Source organism: Hippocampus comes, unplaced genomic scaffold (genome assembly GCF_001891065.2).
Source record: "Hippocampus comes isolate QL1 unplaced genomic scaffold, H_comes_QL1_v1.1 scaffold174, whole genome shotgun sequence".
Classification (NCBI taxonomy): domain Eukaryota; kingdom Metazoa; phylum Chordata; class Actinopteri; order Syngnathiformes; family Syngnathidae; genus Hippocampus; species Hippocampus comes.
In genome coordinates this window covers 330,517-353,998 of record NW_017805983.1, presented here as the reverse complement: position 1 = coordinate 353,998, position 23,482 = coordinate 330,517, and the positions used below count along the sequence as shown (strand labels likewise).

Genomic DNA, 23,482 nt, shown 5'->3' with positions numbered 1-23,482 from the left:
GGGCACGGTGACGGTGTAAATGTGGTTGTGAATGGCTGTTCGTCTCTATATGTGCCCTGTGACTGACTGGCGACCATTTCAGGGTGCCGTCCGCCTTTTGTTCGAAGTTAACTGGGATCGGCTCCAGCAAAACTCCATTCAGGATAGGTGCCATTGAAAATGGATGGATGGATGGATGGATATTTCTTTGCATTCCCTTCTATTTTGTTCTTTAACATACACACATCCATAATCCACATACGCAGAAGGGAATCGAATTTCCCTCATGCAATGTGAGTCTTCTCAGCAGATGATTTACAGGCAAAGAAAAGGCCTCTTCCTCGCCCCCTGCCTTGCAATTAAATATTTCATGACCAGTATGCAGCTTTATGAGGACGGCAGGAGTGTATTTTGGAACCGCTTGCCAATGTGATTCCGCAATGAGCGCTGCACCAGATTTCAGACAAACTCAGGCAATGTTCTTACTCAAAATAAAAACAATGGCTTATATGCTGTACTTTTCACAATTATTCAAATTGCATTTATTACTCATTCCATTTTGCAACTCAATATTTAGACATGCATATAAAGCTTTATGAAAACAAGATATGGTGCTTGATGTAGTGTCACAGGGGCACTGAGACCAGCTGGTGCAAGGTCCGTAGAGTCCCAGGGTCTTGTGAATATTAGCTCTATGCTGCTCTCTGGTGTAGAAAAGAAATACATGCCTCCAGCTGATAATCATCTTATAAATAATACAGTTAAATTGAATGAAAGAAAGCTTTATTATATGCAGTTATTATACATCAGTTATCATCAATGTATGCGAGGTTATAAATCATTTGAAGTGCTTCCGGTGCCCAGAAGCTGAGTGAAGTAATCCCACAGAGAAGCTTGATAGAAAGCAAGAGGAAATTCACACCTGAAGTCCTCGACGGGACTCGCAAAGGTTACGTTCGTTTCCTTCATCCACATCAAGAAGTTAGTCAGGTTTGAATCGCAGTGGAACCGGTTCAGATTTAAGTTGAGGGCGCTGAGCGAGCGGAAGAGGGCCGGGTCGGGGGACGCTATGAAGTTGTTGGCGAGGTTGAGGAATTTAAGGCTTTTGGGAAACGCATCTGGCCGGAGATAAGTTAAAGCGTTGGATGAGAGGTCCAACTCAAGAAGTGAGGGGAGACTTTGGAAGATGCCTTTCGGAAGAGAGCGCAAGTTGTTGGAGCTCAAGGTCAAACTGAGCAAATGGTGAAGACCCTCGAACACATCGAGACATTTGCCTTGAGACCAAAGTGACTGCAAGTTACTGCTGTGGAGATCGAACACCTTCACGTTGCTCTGCTTCTTTTCGGAAACTTGTGTATTGATTGCGCACCACTTGATGGGGTTCCCTCCGAAGAAAAGATGCTGGAGTTTTTTCAGCTTGGTCAAAAAAATGTACGCACCCTGCAAGTTTTCTACCCTGTTGTTCCGAATGTCCAAATATGTAACGTTGGGGGCAACCGCTGCGATGGTGTCCACTGCTGCAAAGGTCAATTTGTTGTCGTTCAAACTGAGATAACTTAAACTCGGCAGAGCGCTGGGGAAGCCAAACTCCTTCAGAGAGTTTCCGGTGAGATTTAGTACTTCCAGATGAAAAAGTCCACGGAATGCTTGATAGCCCAAAACACCGATGTGATTGCAAGAGAGGTCCAACACTTTTAAGTTCTTTAGAGGAGCAAAACTATGAGCTCGGATGTCCCCGAGCAAATTATTCGACAGGTCGAGCTTTTTTAAATGTTCCAGACCTTCAAAAGCATTTTTGTGTATTTGATTGAGTCGGTTTTGAGAGAGGTCGATCACTTGAATTTCTGACAACGGCTTGAATACTCCGTCTTGTAACGCAAATATCCTGTTTTTCGACAGATCCAACATGCTGACCGAACTGTTCCCGAGGCCCTCGAAAGTGCTTCTGTTCACATCCAGGAGATTGCTGAATGAAAACCCTCGACCGATGTGTCCTGACAGCTTGAGATGAGCGATCCGAGTACCCTCGATAGCTTTGAAAAATAGCTTGAAGTTGCCGATACTGAAGCCATTATGGGATAAGTCAAGTGTCCCAAAAGATATTCCTTTGAAAGGGTTCCCGCAAGCATCCGGATCAAAGCTTTCATCAAACATCGCCTTAAGGTTGTTGGAGTCTAAATTCACGGATTCAAATTGCTTTCCCCGGAAGGCGGCCAGATCGGCCTCGCATATTTTGTTGACGCGATTCAGTTTCAGATTCAAACGTCTCAGATGAGTCATATTGGAAAAGAACATTGAAGGCTGGAGCCTCTTGATCCGGTTGCCAAATAAATCAAGCGTCTCCAACGCCGAAAGCGGCTCCAGATAGTTTTCCTTCAGGATGGATTCATCCAGGGAACAGTAATCCAGGTGGAGACTCTGCAAAGTGGACAATCCTGAAAAGGCCCGCGGCTCGAGTTGAAGCCTCGTATTGAAACCCAGCACCAACTTCCTGAGGCGTCTTTGCCGCCTGAACGCATCGTTTCGGATAACTAGCGTGGAATACTGAAGACCCAAGTCCAGCTCTTGCAGCATCTCCAGGCCGGACAACGAGGTGGCGTTAATCTCACCGATGTGGTTCATCTCCAAGTACAAGTGGGTGATGTTGGGAGGGAGAGAGGGGATCCAGCGCAGCTTCTTCAAGGCGCAGTTGGCTACTGAGCCTTTTATGGAGCAAGACGAGAGGCAGCCTGGCACCTGTCGGTTTCAAATGGATCGAGTCAAGCGATGGCAATGGCCAATGGATTTTTATTCCATACACATTCATTCAAACATAACAGCCATCTATTTTCCAGAACACTGCAGTTACGTTGGAATTAGATTTTCCTACCGTTTGGAGGACAACGTTGACGACCACAGCGAAGGCAAATATCCTCATCATGTTGATTCTCAGGTGAAGCTCCTGTCTCAGTCGTTGTGTATCCGCAAAGTAAACATCAGAGTCTGATCGCTGTGCTTTTATCTCACTTGTGATGGACATTGGATTTGCCCACCAACGTAAACATGACGCACAACTGGATTTTCCCTTTCATTTACGGAGCCCGGGTTTGCAACAGGAGGGAAAGATCAATTCCTGCTGTCCTTTTTCTTGGTTGTTTTGGAAAATGCTTGGTGTCCCAAATGGCAATTATTTTGGGAAACTCATTTTTGTTCAGTCTCAAGTTGTTGCCACTTGTTTGCATTACCTCCTGTGTTTGTGGAGGTTTTCTGTGGGTTCCTCCCACGCAGGCTAGGTTCACTGAAGATCCGGAATTGCCCTTCAGTGTGAATGTGAGTGTGAATGGTTGAACTTGTTTGTCTATAGCACCCTGCAATTGGTTGGTGACAGGCTCCAGAACAACCTCTGACTCTTGTGAGGCTGAGCGGTATCGTGTTGGACTGCCTGGATGTTTAATATTCATAAATAATGTTACAAATAAAAGATTCCACATTTTCATTGTTTGCCTTGTTTGAGCCTATCCACTTAAAATTTACAGATATTATGGATGGTATTTTTTAAATCAGTATTACAACTTACAGTGGACCTCTGTCATTAAAAAAATAAAATAAAACAAACAATGCATGTGTATTTAGGATTTAAAAAAAAAAAATAGCTCCAGTAAATATAATAGCAATGCTCACTGGCAGAGGCATCACACAGGATTTCAATCTTCCTAAATCTTTGCAAAGTGTCTGCACGTGTTTGTGTGCCATTTGATCACACGTTGCTGGTGAATTTCACAATTGGACAATGCAAGCTAGTCAAAAGGGCACTTGCAACTTACAGTCCTCCCCGAAGACCACCTTTACTCTCAATTTTTGAAATAGTGACGGAGCAACCAGAGCGGTTGCAGTCCTGCAATTTATGGTAAATAAATAAATCCTAAATAAAATCGTAGCCTTCCTATGTGGCGCTTGCATGGATTTTCTCCAGGTTGTTCCTCCCTTCCTCCCAATAACATGCATGTTAACTTCATGCAGCAACGTGCACCGGTTCCAGTTTGCATTGAAGAACTGCTGACGAACGGCGGCCAACGTATAAGAACCATTTCCTATTTATAGTAAATTGTTGTTATTGTCATGAGCCGGTGTCATCATGATGACGTAAGTGTCGTACAAGTGAAAGTGATCGCAGCGTGAAATGGATGTGAAGGTTAAGCAGGCCATCATAATAATGGGAGGGAACGTGGTGGGTGCAAAGAGGAGTGACTACTTTCAAAAAATGCTCCTCTCCAGTCAGTCGGCGGTCACCGGTACAAGGCGGGCTGGTAGGGAGGCAGCCGCCCCGCAGGCTTGCACGAACATGGCTCGCTACGACGGGAATACAAAACTGGACGGCTACGACATGTTTTAAAAGTATAACGAGGCGAGGAGAGACAACCAAGGGGACGAACGATCGCGGTGTGAAGAAGGCAAGAAAAGCGGAGAACAAGTTGAGTCTCGAGCCTCATGTTTGTTTGTTGATGTCGGCAGCCCGCCCCGAATACCTGTCGGTGAGTCTAATTTCGCTTTCGAAATCTTTATTTGATATTTTATGCGTGTCAATATCGCTCGATTCAACACTTGGCTGTTTTATTTGTCACGTTCTGTGTTTGTTGGGGCGAGCAACTTTCATCAACATGGCCGCTGACGTCATAGCCACACAAGTAACTCCATTGATAAAACTGAAGTCTTTTAAAAATATTTTGTGGTAGTTCAAATCATTTTTAGAAGAGTTTTGTGCTGTTTTTGAACAGAGGTTTTTGTCCACAGCGGCGTCCCTCCCTTCCTTGTGTGTCACGTTCCTCTCGAGTCGTGCCCACTTTTTTGCCTTTTTTTTTTTTTTACACATCAAGACTGCTGTTTGACTTTGCTCTTGTTCGTCCTTTATTTGACCTTCATTGTCCATAAAACGGCGCTGTAATCCAGATGATCAAAATAACCTCTGCATACAAAGTGTGAACGTTTCAAGCTAATCGAAGTGTGCAGAACTCAGCGGGGTATTTATTCGTCACTTGGGGGGGGGGGGTCCAAGTCATGGGGTCCTGCACATGTGTATCCTGCAACGATTTTTAATAATAACGTTGATCAGTGAATCATCTCTTTGCTAGTCATATATTGTACCACTCAGATCGTTTTTACTAGTCGCTTCTTCGTGATGAAAAGCGTCACTCTCCACTTCATCTCTCCTGCTTCCTCCTCTGTTGACACTGACAGAAGTGCTACCGACAAGTGTCTGATTTCTCTTGTCACGCGCACGCGGTTTCAACCAGAAAACGGCTGAAACCTTTAGTACTAGTTTTTTAGAAAACATTTTTTGTTTTCCTCTTGATATCTGGCAGCCCCAGGGAATTGCTTCATGTTAAATGGTTGGAATGGGGCTGCTCTGACCTTTGGGGTGAGCAGGAGTGCTGAGAGGTGTTATCAGAGCCGGTTTGAGCTTTTTTTTTGGGGGGGGGGGGTCTAGTACACTGTTGACAGCCCCAGGAGCCATTTGTGGCAATAAAACACCAATGCATCAGTTACGAGTTGATCATTGGGGCAAGTAGTTGCTTTTGTTTTAAGTAATACAGCTGTGAGATAACATCAGTCGGCTGGAAATGTATTAATCCGGTATATGCTATTGTAAACAGGAAGAGCTGCACACAGCGGAACACTTTGCATATTTGTTTTGTCCTCATCCAACAATGCAACATTTAAGTTACCGTAATTGACTATTAGGCTCAGAGGTATAAACGAAACGGGGAAAAAAAGCAGCCTGGGGATGGGATAAACTCAAAGAAACTACAACTGTAGGTTCCAGGATTTTAAGGCTAACTGGTAAACCCAACAGAGCTTTTTGAGCAGGCTCCATCATCTTTTTTTTACCACCTGGCATTGTTTCAGCTAAAGAGGAAGTGAAAAGGAGAAATACTAGAGGCGAAACTCACATGAAACCAAAATGTCACCTGAAGACACTTTCTGCTGCCCTGGCAGTTTCATATTGTGTCTTTACAGTACTTGTCGGTGATTTGTTTGGGCAAGGTTTTTATTTGGGCAAAGTGGGTGTCAAAATAAGATTTCTTTGAAGAGTCTTGAATAAACGCAAAAGATGTGGCGCATGTTGGGAATGGAGAATTACGTTGGCAGACACGCACGATCGATGCAATTGAATCAACTCAACATTTCTGTTTTGCTTTGTTATGTTCTTGTGTTTTTTTTTTTTCCTTCAAGGCAGGAAGCACACATTCACTTCCGATTTCTTGGTGTGGCCTTTCAGTCTTGTCACTCTTAAGTCTCGACATCTGATGTTCGCACTCTTTCCTTCCCTTCCAGCTTATAAAGGCCATCACATCGACATCTGTGTGCAGTGCTACTCTGCGTTTTGCCGTCTCTGTTCAGTCAGACTTTTCGGCTGATTTCTGCTGCATGCGTGGACATCAGCTGGTGTTGTGGCAACAGTGCCAATGTTTTTCCTGTGTGTGTGTGTGTGTGTGTGTGTGTGTGTGTGTGTGTGTGTGTGTGTGTGTGTGTGTGTGTGTGTGTGTGTGTGTGTGTGTGTGTTTTATTTTTGTCATACCTATAGGTACAATGTGGACCAGATACAGTATACAGTTGATGATCTGAACAGGCTTTTGGACAAACGTAGTTTAGCTTTTGCTAAGCCGTGTTATTTGAACATTGCAGTGTATCGGATTTTCTCCAACTCACCAGTTTGAATGACATGTTTGCGTCTCACGGACCGTGAAGAACTTAATGCGGTTAGATTTTTCCCTCTTGCTCACGCAAAAGTGGCTTTCGAGAGCACTTGTGGGTTAATGTTTGTACCAATCTAGTCATGTAATAGGACACTTTGCAGAGGACCCTCCACCACATTTCGGGAGCATTCAGGTTTTTCCGTGAGAGTCGGAGACAATTCAAAAACTGAAAGTCGGGTCCATGACATGTACCGTAAACTCCAACTCTTCACCGTATTGCAGCCCAGCGATCTCACGACTCATCCTCAAAATCAAACATGGCATGCTAGATAGTAATCTTTGTTTGTTTAAGGAACCTTTGGTCTAGGCCAGAGTATAGATTTTGGGGGAGAGGTAACGTAAGGTGATGTGATTCCATTCGGATCCAACGGCGACGGTCATTTGCTGACAAATAAAACGCGATCCACGTGAGTCGTGTTTCCTGGTAGTGCCACGTCAAGTGAGGACATTTCAAACCCTCTCACATTCACGGTAAGTACATGAAGGGTAATTGAACATTTGGCTTCCTGTTTTCCTGTTAAAGCTGACACTTGAAAAAAAAAAAGAAATTGAAATGTGATATTTAAGTCAATGAGCCTCATCTGTTTTCTGTATGGGAGTAAAGAGGCGTCGAGAAAAGATATACTGTACTGTAGCTCTCATGGGTATTTCTGGCACGTCTGTCGAGAGTTATTCTGACGACGTGCGCATCATGCATAGTGCACGCACGCACGCACAGCTAGAGACCTGTCAGGGTACACATGACAATACAGAGCAGCTGCGAATGGCTATGTGGTCATGTGGTTTGCTATGCCTGTGTGGCTGTGTGGCATCCGAAGGGTGGTAAACACCCTCTTGCCCCTCTTTAGTACGCCTTCGCCTGCCTGATGCCTCTTTCTTGTTTCCCCCGAGTCTTCCAGCATTTCGTCCGCGGGCTTCGTCTTCAACCGCTGTGGGGAATTCTTTTTGGGCTGCAGGTCCAGTCGTTTGTGTGTCCGTTTTAGGCCGAGCGCCACTGCAAACAGGTGTGTATGTGTGTGTGTGTGTGTGTGTGTGTATTTGGACGTGCAAATGAGAGAGTGATGTGATATGCACGACTTTCAGGCCTTACAAGCGTTTTGTTATGGTAAAAGACGGTCTCTGTATTGTGGTTGCACGGGGGTGCACCGGTTGGGTGGTCTGCCTTGATGCAACACATTCCCTCACCTGGAATTATGGAAGACACTGAACTAATAATTGACAGATCTTATTTGGACATAGCGACGTCATGTTGACGATGAATTTCTTTCGAAATAATGTTTCAGGGTCAACGTGTTCTCATGCTAAAATATAAGTACGCAAAAAAAAGTGATCATTTACCGGACAGAAGCACATCTCCCTCACAGTTGACGTTTAGCTTTTTTGTTCTAGTATCGGCTCAGGCCCTCACCCTTTGGAGTTTGCATTTAGTTGAATTCATTGAAGATTCCCTTTTTTTTTATTTTTTTTTAAATTGGTATGAATGGTTGTCTGTACGGGATGTGCCCTGCGATAGATTGGCCCTGACCCGGTCCAAGGTGTCGCTTGCTCGAAGTCAATTGGGAGCGATGGTCTCCGGCTCGCCCAACGTCTTAATGTGGTCAAGCGTTCTATGTCATAGATGGATTTTAACTGACCCAAAAGCATCCAAATGTTGCTGCATCTCAAGAAGTTCCTGAAAGACTATGGGGAGGGTGGAGGGTGGGGGGGGGTGATATATTGCCAACCTATATTCTGGAGGATTCCGTTCACTCAAAAAGACATTGCGCGGCTGTCAGAATGATTTGTGCTGCCTCAATGTACACGCATATAAATATCCAGCAAGTGTCGACGACATCACCTCAGTAATCCCCGAGTACGACTGTATTTTGGGGATAAATGTTTTCCGTCTCTTTGTTGCTGGAAGCTTGCCGACGGCTGCTCTTCAGACTTTGTTGCAGGTTTAGCATCAGGACAATTTGGACTGCGGTTAAAAATAACAAGGTCTCAAACCATTTTAAGTACAATAAAACAGCAGGTTATCGCTGTGCTTTGTGTATTCACCCATTGGTTTTTTTTTTTTTAATTTGGCACTTGGCAGGCTCTCTAACGCAACTGTACGACTGTGTGTCAATAAGATCAGAAGCAGCAAGAGAGTGTGTACCTGTGTAATTGTCTGGTGTCTCAAAGTACTTCTTAAATGGCCCTTTTTCTTCCGTCTGCCTCTTTATTAGACGTCTTTGAGGCTGCGCTTGCCCAGTGAGACCCACCACCTCTCACACCGAGAGGTACGACCACGCATTTCACGCCGCACACGCCATATTTCCACCCGGTGGAAGAGTTCATACATACACGCTGAGGGGAAATGTGGTTTGGATTAGGATTTACCAAACATTGCCTAAGTGTATTTGTTTTTACGCAGCTCAGCAAATGTCAACCATAATAAAACACCATGGTGCAAAAAAAAACAAAAAAAAAACAGATAAGCAACACACATGCTGTCATCTGTAAATGCCAAAGGTTCCTCTCCATTTGCTCTGGACTTTCTATAGGCACGGGTGCAAAAATGTTCCTCTCAGGACTCTTGTCGCCGCTCTCAACTTACTTGCAGCTTGTGTCCACTGCTCATAAACCAAGAATACATTTGATGTCGGGGAGTAACTCGTTTGATGCTTTTATTGAGCGTAGAATTTTGGAGGCCTTTTTTTTTCCATCAAATTTCAGATTTTGATCATAAAAATCTGATTTCCGGTTTGAATCAATCCCTCCTCCCCCTTTCGCTGCAAGGAAAACGATCACCAGCGGTGTCGTTTACCGAGTACAGTTGTTTACGCTTTGAAAGGTGTAACAGCCGCAAACGGTGGACTGAAATATTTCCTTCCATTTTTACTTCCTGTGAGCCAGCCAACATTTTGTTTCATGCAATTTCTGAGAAGTGCCCGTCGTGATTGCGACGGTAGCAACGGCACTATTCCTGTCCTGACCCAGTTGGGAGTAATAACGGCAAGGACGGACGGTTCTATCTCAGATACTTTTAAGCTTCCAAATTTAAAAAAAGGGAGGCAGACGTTGCACCACCGAGATCCTACACGTCGGCGTCGCAGACTCGGTTGCGCGGCGCGCTCGTAGCTGCGGCGAAGGCTCAGTTGCTGATAAGAATAGTTGCACTCACCATGGGAGTGGGAGAAGTGGCGAGCTGGAGAGAGTCGTCATCTCTTAGCGAGAGATCGTCCCCAACAGCTGGTGCGGCGAACGCAAGATGAGTTTTATATAACTTCCGCTGCATCAAACCTTCCATTCCCATCTCGTTATGACTCAGTTTTAGCGAGCATGCTGTCGACATTTCTTCCCAAGTGATGTCCGTCGGCCTGGAAAGATGAATCAAATAACTTAGAATAATTTGCACGCGTCACCGAGTGTCGAAATAATTTGGCACGGTGTCACGGAGCTCCAGAGGAAAGAGCCCATGAAAAAAAAGAGAATGACAATGAAGTATTTGTAATCTCCAAGATCTATTTATTTATTTGTACGGAATTTAAGAGTCAAGTCAAGTAGTTGCACACGAAAGGGGATCCCTTTGCGCCGCCCAACAAATGACACTTGCACTTGACTAACTGGGATTAAGAAGTAAGGTTGTGTGCATGCGTGCGTGCGTCGACTGAAAGGAGGAATCCGTCTTTTGTCTGACTACAGCATGAGGCCTCCTGGGAAGTGTTCAAATCCTCTCTGGAATGTGCACAGGGGGTGGTGGGTGAATGGGGGCGTGGCTTAGCCTGTCACGATGTTTAGACATGGAATGCTAATATTTGTGTGTACTGTATTTCACGTTTGCGGGAGAGACTATCCACCTTGTTTTCATTTCTTGCTTCTCTCCAACGTCAGATATGATCAGTCTCGCAATGATTGATCGAGTGTTCTCCATCTTCCTCTCCCGTGTCGTCGTCTTCTTTTTTTAAATATAAAAAAAAAAAAAAGACATCAAAACAACATTTATGGACTTAATCTTGTTGCCACTTGAATTACGTCCTGCCAAATGCCAACCAATCACAATTTAATACAATCATGTACAAATGGCGTGTGATGTTTTGCGTGACTTCAGGATCAGGTGAATCGTGACCGCTAAGCGTATCCCTGGTTGTGTTGTAGGTGCTTGATGCAAGATGGTGATGGAGGAGGGGGGCCGGGCAGAGAGAAGGCGGGGGGACCCACTTGCCATGGGAGCATCCAGAAGGCAGATCCTGGTGGAGCTCGGTGAGTGCCGCGTTTGACCTTTTGATTGAAGTGAGCGTTCTTAAAATGTCCCTTCTGCGTTACAGCAGATCAGAACCTCGATGCCATCTGTCTCTCCGCATATCGAACAGCCTGCAAGCTGAGATTCATACAGAAGAGATGTAACTGTAAGTCTCGAAGTAAAATCCGGATACTGTAACTGTTCAATTGATTGCCTATATTTGAAAAGCTTTTTTTTTTTTTTTTTTTTTCCCCTTGCAGTGCATCTCATCGACGTATACAACGTCATCGAAGCGGTGCGCGACGCCGGTCTGAATGCCGTGGAATTAAATGCTGGCATTTCTGTGACCAGGCTGGAGAACCTGGTGTCCTCCCTGTTCAACCAGCTCAGCAAGCGTCTGCCCACCACACATCCAATTAAGCCACGAGAGAGTACTGTCCTGTTTGTTGATTTCATACTAGCCGCCATTGAGAGGTAAATGACCCAAAAAAATAAATAAATCAAGTGTCCCATCATTTTATGTAAAAAAATGACAACTACTCTCTCAGAAGCTTGCAGACAAATGTTGTAATATGTATCTAATTTGTTTCAGCGAACCAGAGAGCCGACTGACGGTGTTCTCGGTGAAGGCAATTCTGGCTGTGCTATGTGGAGGGAAACTAGTGGACAAACTCCGCTGTAAGTCCCAGCAGATACTGATTTTGGTGGTCACTTAAGCCACTTTGTCCGAGGCGGTGCCCCCTCAAAACTGAACCCATTTAAAATGGATCTGATGAATTTGCTGGATTTTTTTTAAATATGTAAATCATCCCCTGTACATTAAATCAATTGAATGTTTTTTGCCGAGAGTAAATTGGGGGCTCAGCAGAATTGGCCCGGCCGGGGTCATGACACAACATTTCTCATTTAGCTTATTTGATTATATTTGAATTGCTGTGAGATTAAAACGTACTTTTTCAAATAGCTGTCAACTGTCATTGCTTGCACGCACGCGCATTATTATATTCTCGCGTTGCTCTGAAAAAGCCACACTGCAGTACCTTATTTTCCCATCCGAGAATGAAAACATAGTGCACAATTTCTACTCAAGTGCCGCCTTGTGGGAAAAGTGTGTTAGTGCTGCTGTTCACTTCATCTGCGTTTGTGTGCCAGATGTGTTTTCTCAGGTGTCGGACTCCAGCGGTGTGATGGTGCTGTCCAAATTTGACCATTTTCTGTTGGAGGCTCTCAAGTTGCCCTGCGCTGTGCAAGAAGGACCGTCCTTTGGCTACACAAATAACATTGTCCACTCCTGCTTCCCCCACCAGGTAAAAGGGCTTCAGCACTGCATCTGTTGCAGAGTGTTAGAGTGAGATCATTAGTTTCATCTGAGTGATTTTGTGTGGTGTACGTTCTTTTGGGGCTTTTATGTGCAATTGTTTTGTCTTTCCGAATGAAGAGTTTGCGTATAATTGTTGTTCTAGAAGAGGGTGATGCTCAACATGTTCCTGGACATTGTATCTGACCCTCCTCCATGTCTCGTCTGGCTGCCCCTCATGCATCGCCTCGCCAACGTGGAAAACGGTAGATGGAAATGTACCCGTGCGCACTTTAATATGTGTTTAGTTTTTGAGAGATTTCAAAATCACCGTAGATTGATTGCGTAATACAGAGAGCTGTTTTTTTTATCGTGTTTTGTGTGCAACTTTTTTTGTTTTCCTTTCTTCTCTCAGTCTACCATCCCGTCTCGTGTTCCTACTGCCGTAGCGACGGTATGACGGGCTTCCGCTATCGCTGTCTGCGTTGCCGAGGGTACCAGCTCTGCCAAAACTGCTTCTGGCGTGGAAATGCCAACGGCTCTCATAGCGACCAGCATCAGATGAAGGAGCACTCGTCCTGGGTGAGTCTCGACGGTTGAAGCAAGCAAAGGTTCATACAACGTCATGAAGAAAGAAAGGACTAGTGAGGCAAGAACTGGCATCGGTCCGAACCCCTTTTCACCCATTTGGTTTGTCTTAATGTAGAAGTCACCTGCAACCAAGCTGGGCCGAGCCCTGGGCAAAACTCTGGGTTGTGTATCGTCCAGGGAAACCTCCCACCCGGTTTACCCAGAAGAACCCGAGAGGACCCTCAATCTCGCTAATATCGTGTAAGACTCACACGCACACCTTTCTTCAAGAAGTTGCATTTCAAAAAATGTTATTTCTGTACACGCTGCTGTCAAAGTTACACTTTTTTAGGCTACTAAGCATGGTTGCGTGAATGCGGTTCCTTGATTTACCGTGGGGAAAATTGAGCATCACTCCATTATTTTGTTTTAGCTTATTTTTAAACACGCGTGATCCTCTCTGAGAATGCTCTGATGTTGATGTCGCCCAACCCGCGTCACCTATCATTTACCGCACAAGCCGCATAATTCCTAAACACTCCAAAATGATCCCTATCGGCTGCTGAATGTGACTCATTATGATACTGATAGTGGTATTGTTGCATTATTGCAGCCTCCCTACTCTGGAAGCGCGCACAAACAATTTTGCCTAAGCGAGACTTTCGTCTGGCTGTCAGAGACTTTCAGCCTAAAAGTCAGTTTTCATGGGTAGCTGTAAGGGATTCCTCAGGGCGAGACTTTCACCAACTTCTCTTATTTGTTATTGCCCCGATCGTTCCATGTTGGCAGACACATGCAGGTAGCTTTAGGAAAATAACAAATCCAGCCAACCGCTTTGGTGGCTCCGCCCCCTGCGGCTGCAGTCACACTGTTTGATTTTCCGAACATCAGCAGATGGGTTCATTGCATGCCTCCCGGCATTGAGCTTTTTATTCGAGCCAGCGCTGAGCTGCCGCACTCGGTCGTGAGTATGCGCGTAGTGAAGTAGCATCAGGTAGCATCGTTCTCAGTTTTGGCCTTTTGCAGCCTTTCACTTTCGTTGCTTTCCGTTAGTCTTTTTGGACATCTTGTGATCTTTGCTCCGTCTGTGTTGACTCTGACCAGAATGATTCACCATTGCATGACTACACCGAAGCGTGTGAATGCGTGTCAGAATGTGAGCTTCGAATGTAGTTAGCTAGGGCTCCGCACTTCATGAGCTGATGGAAATTTTTTTTTTTCTTGTGTTTGCCTAGTTTTTCAAAGTCGTCATTGTGTTTGTCATTGTATGCGCAGCCCTTCTCAACCTGTTGCGAACCCAAGTCCGGCCATGCTGCTGTCTTCATCAGCACCGGAGTCCTCCAAGAGGTAAAGTTTGGCAACATACCAGTGTAGCATTTCCAGTAGGTGCATGATTCTAAATGTTTTGTATTGTTTGCACGAGAATTACGACCCAATAGACGGGCTTGGCTTCATTGATTTGATCCTGGAGAGCGCTTTTACAGAAATCAGCATCGCTCTTTACATCGGAGTGACCGTGATACGTCAAATCACTCACTCGAATGTGCATCTATTTTGCTCATCAGCGTGACTTAAAAAAAAAAAAAAAAATCAATCTTTATTAGAATACAAGAAAGCTTTCTTATATTTGGGCTAAAAATGTTGCGACACATCATCCAAGCATACTTTTATGGACCTTGCTTTGCGCACTGGGGCACAGAAAACGGCCTTTCCCACCTTCAAACACCAAAGTAGCCGGTTGAGTGTCCCAAGACTTTTGCCCATGTAGCGTACATGATGCTTACTTTGCCGTGTCTAACTTGTGTCAGCAGTTTGGCAGCAGCTCAGCGCATGAATGAGGAGCACGCTTTGATCGCCGCGTATGTGAACCGCCTCCAAAGCAGCCCACGGTGAGAGGCTGCAGCGAGACGGCCGGCCAGGCCTCGCAGACTGAGTCACTCCTCATTGGAATCCAAACATTACGCTAGTTCGTCATTCTTTTGGTCAAAAAAGGCAAAGGAGAACCAAGGATAGCTCGTAAGCCAAACATACAAGAAGTCAGTCCGGATGCAGTTTGTTGGCAGCGTTGTTTTGCTTTTGGGGAAGTGGGGGGGGGGGTCTCATGTGTTAGTTTGAGACATCTGCTACTTTAAATAGCAAAAGGAAGCAATATTATCTTTTTTTTTTCGACAGGATTTCCCCTCCTGCAGTGTTACTTTACTTTTAAGTCTCTGTGCTAAAAACAAATGGACAGCAGTCTATGAAAATGTGTGAACCGAATTAACCGATGAATATGCGCTAACAGACTGCTTTTTCCTTCGATGTCGTGATGTTTAACCTGTGACTAAAAACGGTGGCATGCATTTTTGGAAAGCGACGTTAAATTTAGAGTAAATGTACTCTCGCTATTAGCGGCGCGCACAGCCCCGACAGACAAGACGAGGAGCACAAACTCATCGCCCGCTACACTTCTCGACTGGCAGAGACTGAAAGCTCTGGGGTGAGGTCATATTTCAGTTTCCCGTGTTCATGAGCTTTATTGATACACAAGAAACGCGCAAAGCACTGGTCAATAATCTTGATTCGTTGTTGTGTGTGTGTGTGTGTGTGTGTGTGTGTGTGTGTGTGTGTGTGTGTGTGTTTAGGTCATACCCACTCGAAGCATCAACTTTGATGTAAACAAACAGAAGAGGGAGCTCATCGCTCAGCTGGAGTCCAAAAACAGGTAGAAAAGTGTGGGCGAGGAGCAAGTATCTCAGTTTAACCTCTGGATGTATGCCGACGTTGGAGGTGAAACTGAACTGCACTTATTTGTATTATTTTAAAAGCTAGCTTTTTGGGGGACTGCGTGTGGACCATATGTTACTGTCCAGCTTCCCGCCCCCCCCCACCGCCTGGTCAGTCATGTTCAGCCTGCCCGACCTTGACCGCTACGTTGTTTCATCACACAGAGAGATTTTGGCAGAGATCAAACGCCTCCGTTCAGAACACGACGCCGTGTGCCAGCCCGGTCCAGAAAAGGGCGGTACCAACCCGACTCTCCTGGCTGAGCTTCGCCTGCTCAGGTGAACACGCGGTCCAGGAAACTCATCCGTGCCACGTCTCACGTATGCCGATGTTAAGCGCTATCGACGTGTCCGCACATATCTTGCTGCGGTTGAAGTCATTCCGACAATGAATTGTCAGCATTGACATGCCACGGGCGTCTGAGCGAGCGAGAAATGTGCAGTGAGGCTTTGCAGCGCAAAGCGGGGAGGCTTGATGGCAGATGGCAATGACAGATGGATGTTTGGAAAAACCACTGCAAGAAAAACAGAAAATTCATCCAACGCTTTTCAGGAACAACAACAACAAACCAAGCAGGAGGGATTTGTTCTGTGAAACTATGTTGTTTGGAGGGCTATGCTCGCTCGGAACTGCAAATATGAGATACTCCATTTCGAAACCCCTCTATTGACACGCCTATGGTGACGATCGGGATTTGTTGTGCTGCAGACAGAGGAAAGATGAGCTGGAGCAGAGGATGTCGTCTCTGCAAGAGAGCAGGAGAGAACTGATGGTCCAGCTGGAGGGACTGATGAAGCTGCTCAAGGTTACACACATTGATTTGCAACTATTTAGTCACACACACACAAACACTCTTATTTTCCACATCTTCTCTCTACTCTGATGCTATTAATTGTCGCTAAAACTCGCCTCACTCCCTCTGGCTCCTCCTTGAGAGTCTTACCTGTTCTATCACTGCTCATGTCTGACCTCTTTCTTTTCACCCTTTCTGCCTTTGTTTCCATCTGCCCATGCGCTCACCCCGTAGGATGAGGAACAGCGACAGGCAGTAAGTTTAAAAACCCCCTTTTCGAAGGAGTGGAAAAAAAAACAAACCAAACCCATGAACAACTCAATAAATCAGTTTCGGGTCAATCGTGATATATTCTTTGATGTTTTTCATCATTGCAAATCTTTCTTTTAGGCGCAGGCCGCGGGATCCTCTCACGCTTTTGCCTCCCGGCCGAGCACTTCGCCTGCCCGCTCAGTTGGTACGGCGTCGCCGCAGATGTATTCGCCCCAAGACTCCCTTGCCGGTGTGGGTGGGGATGTCCAAGAGGCTTTTGCCCAAGGTAACATTGTGCAAATTATTCCGGCTTTCAGAGAGAGAGAGACATTTAAGAGGCATAATTACTCCCTATTTTCCTGTTGTTGAATGTCTTCAGGCACCAGGCGAAACTTGAGGAATGACCTTCTAGTAGCAGCCGACTCCATTACCAACACCGTGTCCTCACTGGTCAAAGAGCTTCATTCTGGTACGCACACACTGATTATTGTTTGGTGCCGCAAAAGCTCAAGTTTAAAATAAACTATACATGGATAAGTTTATTTCCATGCCTTTTCTCCACAGATGATGGCCGAGAGGAAGAGGAGAGATTGCTCAACGGGAAGGACAGAGGTAATATCGTACAGCTCCTGAAGGGTTCGGTTCGAACACTCGTTAGGACGCTAACCTGTGCCTTTAACCCGCTAACCCTTGAACACACCAAGAGCTCCAGCTCGATATATTGCGCCTAGTTTTGATTTTGAGATTTTCATGGAATAATCCTCTTCGTGGGCACAAGTCTGTCCTCACAAGGGAGTCCCGCTGTGACCATGCATCTGCATCTACTTTTAGAACTCTGAGGCCCATGTGGTTCTTATGAAGCTTTTTGTGGTAGCAACATATTTTCACATGACAGTGCTTTCTTGTCTGTCGATTCTTTTTGTTTTTTTGTTTTTTTTCTTTGCTGGTTTTCTCATGAAAGCATTCTTTTCCGTCCAGCAGGTTAAATTTCATCACGGACAAATAAAAATGGTAAGTACGAGCCTCTTTTTTTAAGCCCCTTTTGAAATGATATTCATGTAAATACACTTGAAGGAAAGCTCACTTTTACAAGTGTGCAGGAGACAAAAATGCAACTTTTCCATTGTGTGAATGGATCCACGCTTCCATCTTTCTCTTTGTGAAGCGCGCGCACTCATGGCTGACAATGAGGCACTCTAAAGTGGACACGCTGGCATATTTTCATTCTGTAGGCATAGCTTGTTCACTGCCTGCCACAATTGCGCTAAATAACTGCGAACGACTCAAGGCACTCAATTTTTTATGTAGTGGGGGAGGGCGAATGCCCAAGCCGAAGTGTGCAAATGACAATGATGCCACTCTCCTCAGGCAGTGCGGTGTCTCATCCCAGCCAAAGAAGAAGCTAAAATGGAGACAAGAAACGTCCTCACTAGCCAGTGGGAATTGGAACATTAAGTGCCGATGAAGCACTCGCCATGCTGGACACCAAAGTTGAGTCCATTTACTGATGTAGAGCTCTGAATCAGTGTTTGTCTTGTCACTGTGACATTCATTTGGTGTTGACATATCGGAGCATAGCTAAACAAGGAACCTGAAGCCTCGTTTTACTGAAACCTCTTTTTTTTCACGCCTGTGTGTGTGTGTGTGTGTGTGTGTGTGTGTGTGTGTGTGTGTGTGTGCGCGCGCGCGCGCTTTAGCGTTTAAAAGCGTTTTTTTTTTTTTTTTTTAAATGAGGGTAAAGTAAGTGAGAGATAGGTGTGTGAAGAGGAGACAGATGGGTAAGAAGCTTTAATTCTCGGGATGGTAATAAAGGATGTACCAGTAGTTCCGGAGAAAAGAACAAGTAAAGAAGGTCAACTGTTAGGTGTTTGTATTATAGCAGCTCAGGCTGGCTTGTTCTGGTACTGAACTGAGAGAGTACAATGTCTGCGTGTGTGTGTGACAGAGAAACATTAAATACATATTATTCCCGTAAATTGTTTTTAAGTAAAAGCAAAGTGAGAGGAGACATGAACGCAGAAGTGAAGTCAATAAATTTTGTTCGCGACTAGGTTACATTGCTGCCTCAAAGGCAGATGTGTCAACTTGCTTTTATCCAATCGAAAAAAAACCCAACATCTCTGTATTTTTTTAAGGGGGATTTTCAACAGATATGTTCATTCAATCAAAACCTTAAACTCATCTTGCTGCCTCCCAACTGATCGAACGATCCTTAGACTCTGCAGCTCAAAATGACTCCTCGCGCTTTGCCACTTTACTGCCTTTTCATTTCAAGCTTTCCGAACAGTAGATTTGTGATAAAGATTCGGTCCACTGTGTGGCGTTGGCGATACCAAAAACAACCGCGCACGGCGCTTTGCTGCATGTGCAAACACTGAACCAAAGAAACGATCGAGCTTGTGCGAGTTCAGTAATTGAAAGCGTCACACTTGCTGATCATTTTCAGCTGGTGTTCATGTTACAACGTGCATGTGAAGAAAATACAGTATGCTCTTCACAGCGGCCATTGGCTCATGTCGTTGCGAAAAACTCATTAGCATGTATGACAGTCCCGTTCCATGGCCCGCATCTGGGACTCACCGGAATCGCCGGTGAACAGGACCATCGTTATTCATGTTAGGTTGCACACGCGTGTCCTCTGCTATGACAACTCCAAATGGCCTCAATGAGGAGCGGCTAGCCACATTCTGACTTGAAACTGTAAATGCTGTCAGCGGCGAACATATGTGAGCGATGTGTTAGACCTGCAATAAATTCTATGAATGATCAAACTGGATCCAGTGTGTCCTGTCTCTTCTTAGCGCCTACAACAAGCGGGACGATAAATAAGAACTTAATAATGCCGTTCTAGCATTTAATGTTTAGTCGATTGAAGCTATTCCGGTAAGGCAGTGGACAACCGATTGCTGGGGGCTGTGAGGTTAACCTCAGTAGTCGTGTCCCACTCGTCTGGCTCTTGACCAATAGTTTGCTCAAGGTGCACAAAATCAAAAGTGGAGCAGGAGCAAGTCAAACATTGGCGCCACTATGAGATCGCTGTTATTGTTGTATGGACGCACACAATCAGACTGCAACAGAAATTTGTGAACAAAAGTAATTTATTATGTACTTGATGTTAACAACACGATTTTAAAACAGTGTAATATTTTACAATTTGTCTCAGACTGATGCGCAAGAAAGGTCCTCAGTCCACCTCCTCGATGGTGGGCCCCTGTGCACCGGCCTGGGTCTGCCCCCCACAGCCTTCGGCAGGCCCCGCCCCCTGATACAACTTGCTGATGATTGGCTGACACGTTCGCTCCAGCTCCTTCTGCTTGTGCTGGAACTCGTCTTTTTCGGCCAGCTGGTTGCTCTCCAGCCACTTGAGGGTCTGCTCACACTTGTCCATCAGCGTCTTCTTGTCCTCCTCACTCAACTTGGCCGCTAGCTTCTCGTCTTGCGCGCTGCTCTTCAGGTTGAAGGCGTATGACTCCAGAGCGTTCTTGGCAGCAATCTTGTCTCGCTGCACATCATCCTCAGCTTTGTACTTTTGGGCGTCGTCCACCATCTTCTCGATCTCCTCTTTGCTCAGACGGCCTTTGTCGTTGGTGATGGTGATCTTGTTCTCCTTGCCGGTGCTTTTGTCCACCGCTGACACGTTCAAGATACCATTGGCGTCCACGTCGAAGGTGACCTCGATCTGCGGCACGCCTCGCGGGGCCGGCGGGATTCCGCTTAGATCAAATTTTCCCAGCAGGTTGTTGTCCTTGGTCATGGCTCTCTCGCCCTCAAAGACCTGAATGAGGACACCCGGCTGGTTGTCGGCATAGGTGCTGAAGATCTGCGTCTGCTTGGTGGGGATGGTGGTGTTGCGTTTGATGAGCGACGTCATGACTCCTCCGGCTGTCTCGATCCCAAGCGACAAAGGCGCCACGTCCAGCAGCAGGAGGTCCTGGACGTTTCCCGAGGTGTCCCCAGTGAGGATGGCGGCCTGGACCGCGGCGCCGTAAGCCACCGCCTCGTCTGGATTAATGCTCTTGTTCAGTTCCTTGCCGTTAAAAAAGTCTTGCAGTAGCTTTTGGATTCTGGGGATCCGGGTGGAGCCCCCAACCAGGACCACGTCGTGGATCTGGCCCTTGTCCATCTTGGCGTCCTTCAGCGCTTTCTCCACTGGCTCCAGAGTTCCCCTGAACAGGTCTGAGCACAGCTCCTCGAAGCGAGCCCTGGTGATGGAAGTGTAGAAGTCCACGCCCTCAAAGAGAGAGTCGATCTCGATGTTGGCCTGGGAGCTGGAGGACAGCGTCCTCTTTGCCCTCTCGCAGGCGGTGCGCAGCCTCCTCAAGGCCCTTTTGTTCTGGCCGATGTCCTTTTTGTGCTTCCTCTTGAACTCGGCCACAAAGTGCTCCACCATGCGGTTGTCAAAGTCCTCCCCGCCCAGGTGCGTGTCTCCGGCGGTGGCTTTGACCTCAAAGATGCCGCCCTCGATGGTCAGGATGGACACGTCGAAGGTGCCGCCGCCCAGGTCAAAAATAAGGACGTTGCGTTCCGCCGATTGGCCTTTGTCCAGGCCATAGGCGATGGCTGCCGCTGTGGGCTCGTTGATGATCCTCAGGATGTTCAGTCCAGCGATGACGCCCGCATCTTTGGTGGCCTGCCGCTGGGAGTCGTTAAAGTAGGCGGGGACCGTGACCACGGCGTTGGATACCCGTTGACCCAGGTAGGCTTCTGCAATCTCCTTCATTTTAACCAGCACCATGGAGGAGATCTCCTCTGGGTTGAAGGCCTTCTCGTCCCCTTTGTACTGCACCTGGATTTTGGCCTTGCCTCCATCAGCGACTACCTTGAAGGGCCAATGCTTCCTGTCTGCTTGGACGACAGGATCGTCAAACCTCCTTCCGATCAGTCGCTTGGCGTCAAACACAGTGTTGCTGGGGTTCAACGCCACTTGGTTTTTGGCGGCGTCGCCGATGAGCCTCTCGGTGTCGGTGAACGCCACGTAGCTGGGTGTGGTCCTGTTGCCCTGGTCGTTGGCGATGATCTCCACTTTGCCATGCTGGAAAACACCCACGCAGGAGTACGTGGTGCCCAGGTCGATGCCGATTGCGACGCCTTTCTCCAAGACCATTTTGCTTGTTAATCTGTCAGGATGCTCGTCTGTGAGGAGGACAACATTACAGCAACATATTAAAAATCATGACACATCAATTTTAATTTTCTATATCCTCTTTAGGGTCATGGGGGAGCGAGAGCTTAGCACAGCTGACATGGGCGAGAGGTGGAGTACACTCCAGAGTGGTTGCCAGCCAATCGGAGGATACATTCAGACAATTAACCATTAACACTTATGGACAATTTAGAATCTTCAATGAGCCTAACATGCAAGTGTTTGTAATGTGGGAAGATGAGGGAAAGCACAGTACATGTTTCATATTACATCTTTTAAAAAAAATCAAATCATGATAAATGAGACAGCATCATGAGATGTTACATATTACAACATGGTGAGCATCCCAGCAACATAAGAAGGCATTCAATATGACACAGTCCAAATACATAGCAACTTTCCTAAAAGTTTATCTGAATACATAGATGGGAAGAGTAAATTGTCATTTGCAGAGAATACAAATTTGAACTTACACTGAAAAGTGCTCTGTGATGTCTCTGGATCTTCTTGCTCTCTTGTAGATCTTCGCTTGTGGATCTTGTTCTTGTAACCCGGGGAGTCCCTCAGCTGCTTTTATGCGCGTAGAGCTGTCACTCTGGACACTTCCAGACGTTTCTCCGTCCAGTGATGTCACTAATAAAAGCAACTTCCTATTGGTGGTTTCAAAATAAAATATATGGAAGGTGGCTTTTGAGCGATGGTAACCAGGAAGAAGGACAAAGCTTTTATTGTGACAGCAAGGACGGATCACCACAGTAACCGGTGACGTAAAGCTTTATTGAGAAAACTCTGGAATCGTGGCGATGCAGCGAGAACGACTAGTCAAATCGAGACGCAAGTTTATTTTTTGCCAATGACGAAATTGATTTTTGGAGATGATGATGATGATGATGATGATGAAATAAAAATAGCTTTTTGAAATGAAGTGTAGATTTATGGCACTGCGTCCGTGATTTAGAGCCATTTATTGCACCGGACAAACCGTCAAAAAACACGAAATGTAGCACAAAACGGAGCCCCATTTATCACCATCATCATCATCATCATCATTATTATTATTATTTTTATTATTATCATTATTGAATAGGCTTTAGGACCCGGTGGAGACTTTCGCCGGTGCACCAGCGTCTCGGGCGAATGACAGAGAGGGAGAGAGAGAGACGGAAGCAGGCGGGGGGAGCGCGAGACAGCAGCGGACTGAGAAGACCCGGTTGAGCGAGAGGGAGGGAGAGAGAGAGTGAGAGAGAGAGGTCGGGAGTGAACGCGAGGAGGGGAAAACGACGGCCATCAGGGTCGGACAATACGGTAAATACAAAGATTACATTTGGCGGTAGCAGCTGTTTGGGTTTCGCTATAAACACAAACCACCTCCGATAGTCATTGCAACGAAACGGTCGAGGGCTTGGAGCTATGCGCAAAGCCTGAGAGTGAACTTGGGAGTTTTTTTTGTAGGGTGGGAGGAATGTCAAATCAAATATGGGGGGGCCGTAATGCTAACATCTTGCAACAGAGCTTAACCGCCTCCCGGCGACACCGCCAGGTAACATTAAACCGGAAAGCCAGCCGTCCGTTTTAACCCAGTGGCAGATCGACGGGGACACATCGGAGCGCTGCACCGTCGACTCCGCGGCGGGCGGGCGAGCGAGCACTCGGGGACGCGCCTCCGGGGTGATTGGGTGCATTCGGTCCAAATGTGTGCGTGTGTGTGTGTGTGTGTGTGTGTGTGTGTGTGTGTGTGTGT

General features: G+C 46.2%; 4 protein-coding genes across 13 annotated transcripts in view; 2 read left to right on the top strand and 2 right to left on the bottom strand.

Moving 5' to 3' along the window:
• Positions 1–213: 213 nt before the first annotated feature.
• LOC109528314 (toll-like receptor 5) lies at positions 214–3,367 on the bottom strand. The gene is made up of 2 exons (XM_019890715.1): positions 2,849–3,367; positions 214–2,715 (listed from the first exon to the last, which is right to left on the bottom strand). The coding sequence occupies exons 1-2, from the start codon at positions 2,996–2,998 to the stop codon at positions 811–813; spliced, it is 2,055 nt and encodes a 684-aa protein (XP_019746274.1). The 5' UTR covers positions 2,999–3,367; the 3' UTR covers positions 214–810.
• Positions 3,368–4,212: 845 nt separating this feature from the next.
• Positions 4,213–18,461, top strand: dtnba (dystrobrevin, beta a). 10 transcript variants are annotated; one of them, XM_019890724.1, is made up of 23 exons: positions 4,213–4,490; positions 7,006–7,717; positions 8,924–8,977; positions 10,836–10,940; positions 11,006–11,086; positions 11,181–11,394; positions 11,513–11,598; positions 12,073–12,227; positions 12,384–12,483; positions 12,633–12,799; positions 12,924–13,048; positions 14,063–14,134; positions 14,599–14,676; positions 15,179–15,266; positions 15,412–15,491; positions 15,718–15,831; positions 16,262–16,358; positions 16,581–16,601; positions 16,737–16,884; positions 16,978–17,067; positions 17,163–17,210; positions 17,577–17,609; positions 17,967–18,461. In XM_019890724.1, the coding sequence occupies exons 4-22, from the start codon at positions 10,850–10,852 to the stop codon at positions 17,582–17,584; spliced, it is 1,863 nt and encodes a 620-aa protein (XP_019746283.1). In that variant the 5' UTR covers positions 4,213–4,490; positions 7,006–7,717; positions 8,924–8,977; positions 10,836–10,849; the 3' UTR covers positions 17,585–17,609; positions 17,967–18,461. The 10 variants fall into 10 exon arrangements, with proteins under 10 accessions (XP_019746283.1, XP_019746285.1, XP_019746284.1 ...); XM_019890726.1 differs by having other exon boundaries at positions 14,596–14,676; positions 17,580–17,609; positions 17,971–18,461; XM_019890725.1 differs by having other exon boundaries at positions 14,596–14,676; positions 17,580–17,609.
• Positions 18,462–19,696: 1,235 nt separating this feature from the next.
• LOC109528316 (heat shock 70 kDa protein 1) lies at positions 19,697–22,317 on the bottom strand. Its single transcript, XM_019890716.1, has 2 exons — positions 22,215–22,317; positions 19,697–21,731 (listed from the first exon to the last, which is right to left on the bottom strand). The coding sequence occupies exon 2, from the start codon at positions 21,700–21,702 to the stop codon at positions 19,783–19,785; it is 1,920 nt and encodes a 639-aa protein (XP_019746275.1). The 5' UTR covers positions 21,703–21,731; positions 22,215–22,317; the 3' UTR covers positions 19,697–19,782.
• A 563-nt stretch (positions 22,318–22,880) lies between these two features.
• LOC109528400 (DNA (cytosine-5)-methyltransferase 3A-like) overlaps positions 22,881–23,482 on the top strand; it is a 26,551-nt gene continuing 25,949 nt past the window's right edge. Inside the window, exon 1 of the mRNA XM_019890926.1 lies at positions 22,881–23,046. The gene's annotated coding sequence lies outside the window, so the exon portion shown is untranslated. The remainder of the gene's footprint in view (positions 23,047–23,482) is intronic.

Excerpts from the sequence above, each read along its gene's own strand:
- LOC109528314 (XM_019890715.1), bottom strand. The coding sequence starts at position 2,998 with ATGTCCATCACAAGTGAGATAAAAGCACAGCGATCAGACTCTGATGTT. Across the intron at positions 2,716-2,848 it reads TCAACGTTGTCCTCCAAACG|GTGCCAGGCTGCCTCTCGTC; the intron begins GTAGGAAAATCT and ends TGAAACCGACAG.
- dtnba (XM_019890722.1), top strand. The coding sequence starts at position 10,850 with ATGGTGATGGAGGAGGGGGGCCGGGCAGAGAGAAGGCGGGGGGACCCA. Across the intron at positions 12,484-12,632 it reads CCTCGCCAACGTGGAAAACG|TCTACCATCCCGTCTCGTGT; the intron begins GTAGATGGAAAT and ends TTCTTCTCTCAG. Across the intron at positions 15,492-15,717 it reads CAGCTGGAGTCCAAAAACAG|AGAGATTTTGGCAGAGATCA; the intron begins GTAGAAAAGTGT and ends TTCATCACACAG.
- LOC109528316 (XM_019890716.1), bottom strand. The coding sequence starts at position 21,702 with ATGGTCTTGGAGAAAGGCGTCGCAATCGGCATCGACCTGGGCACCACG.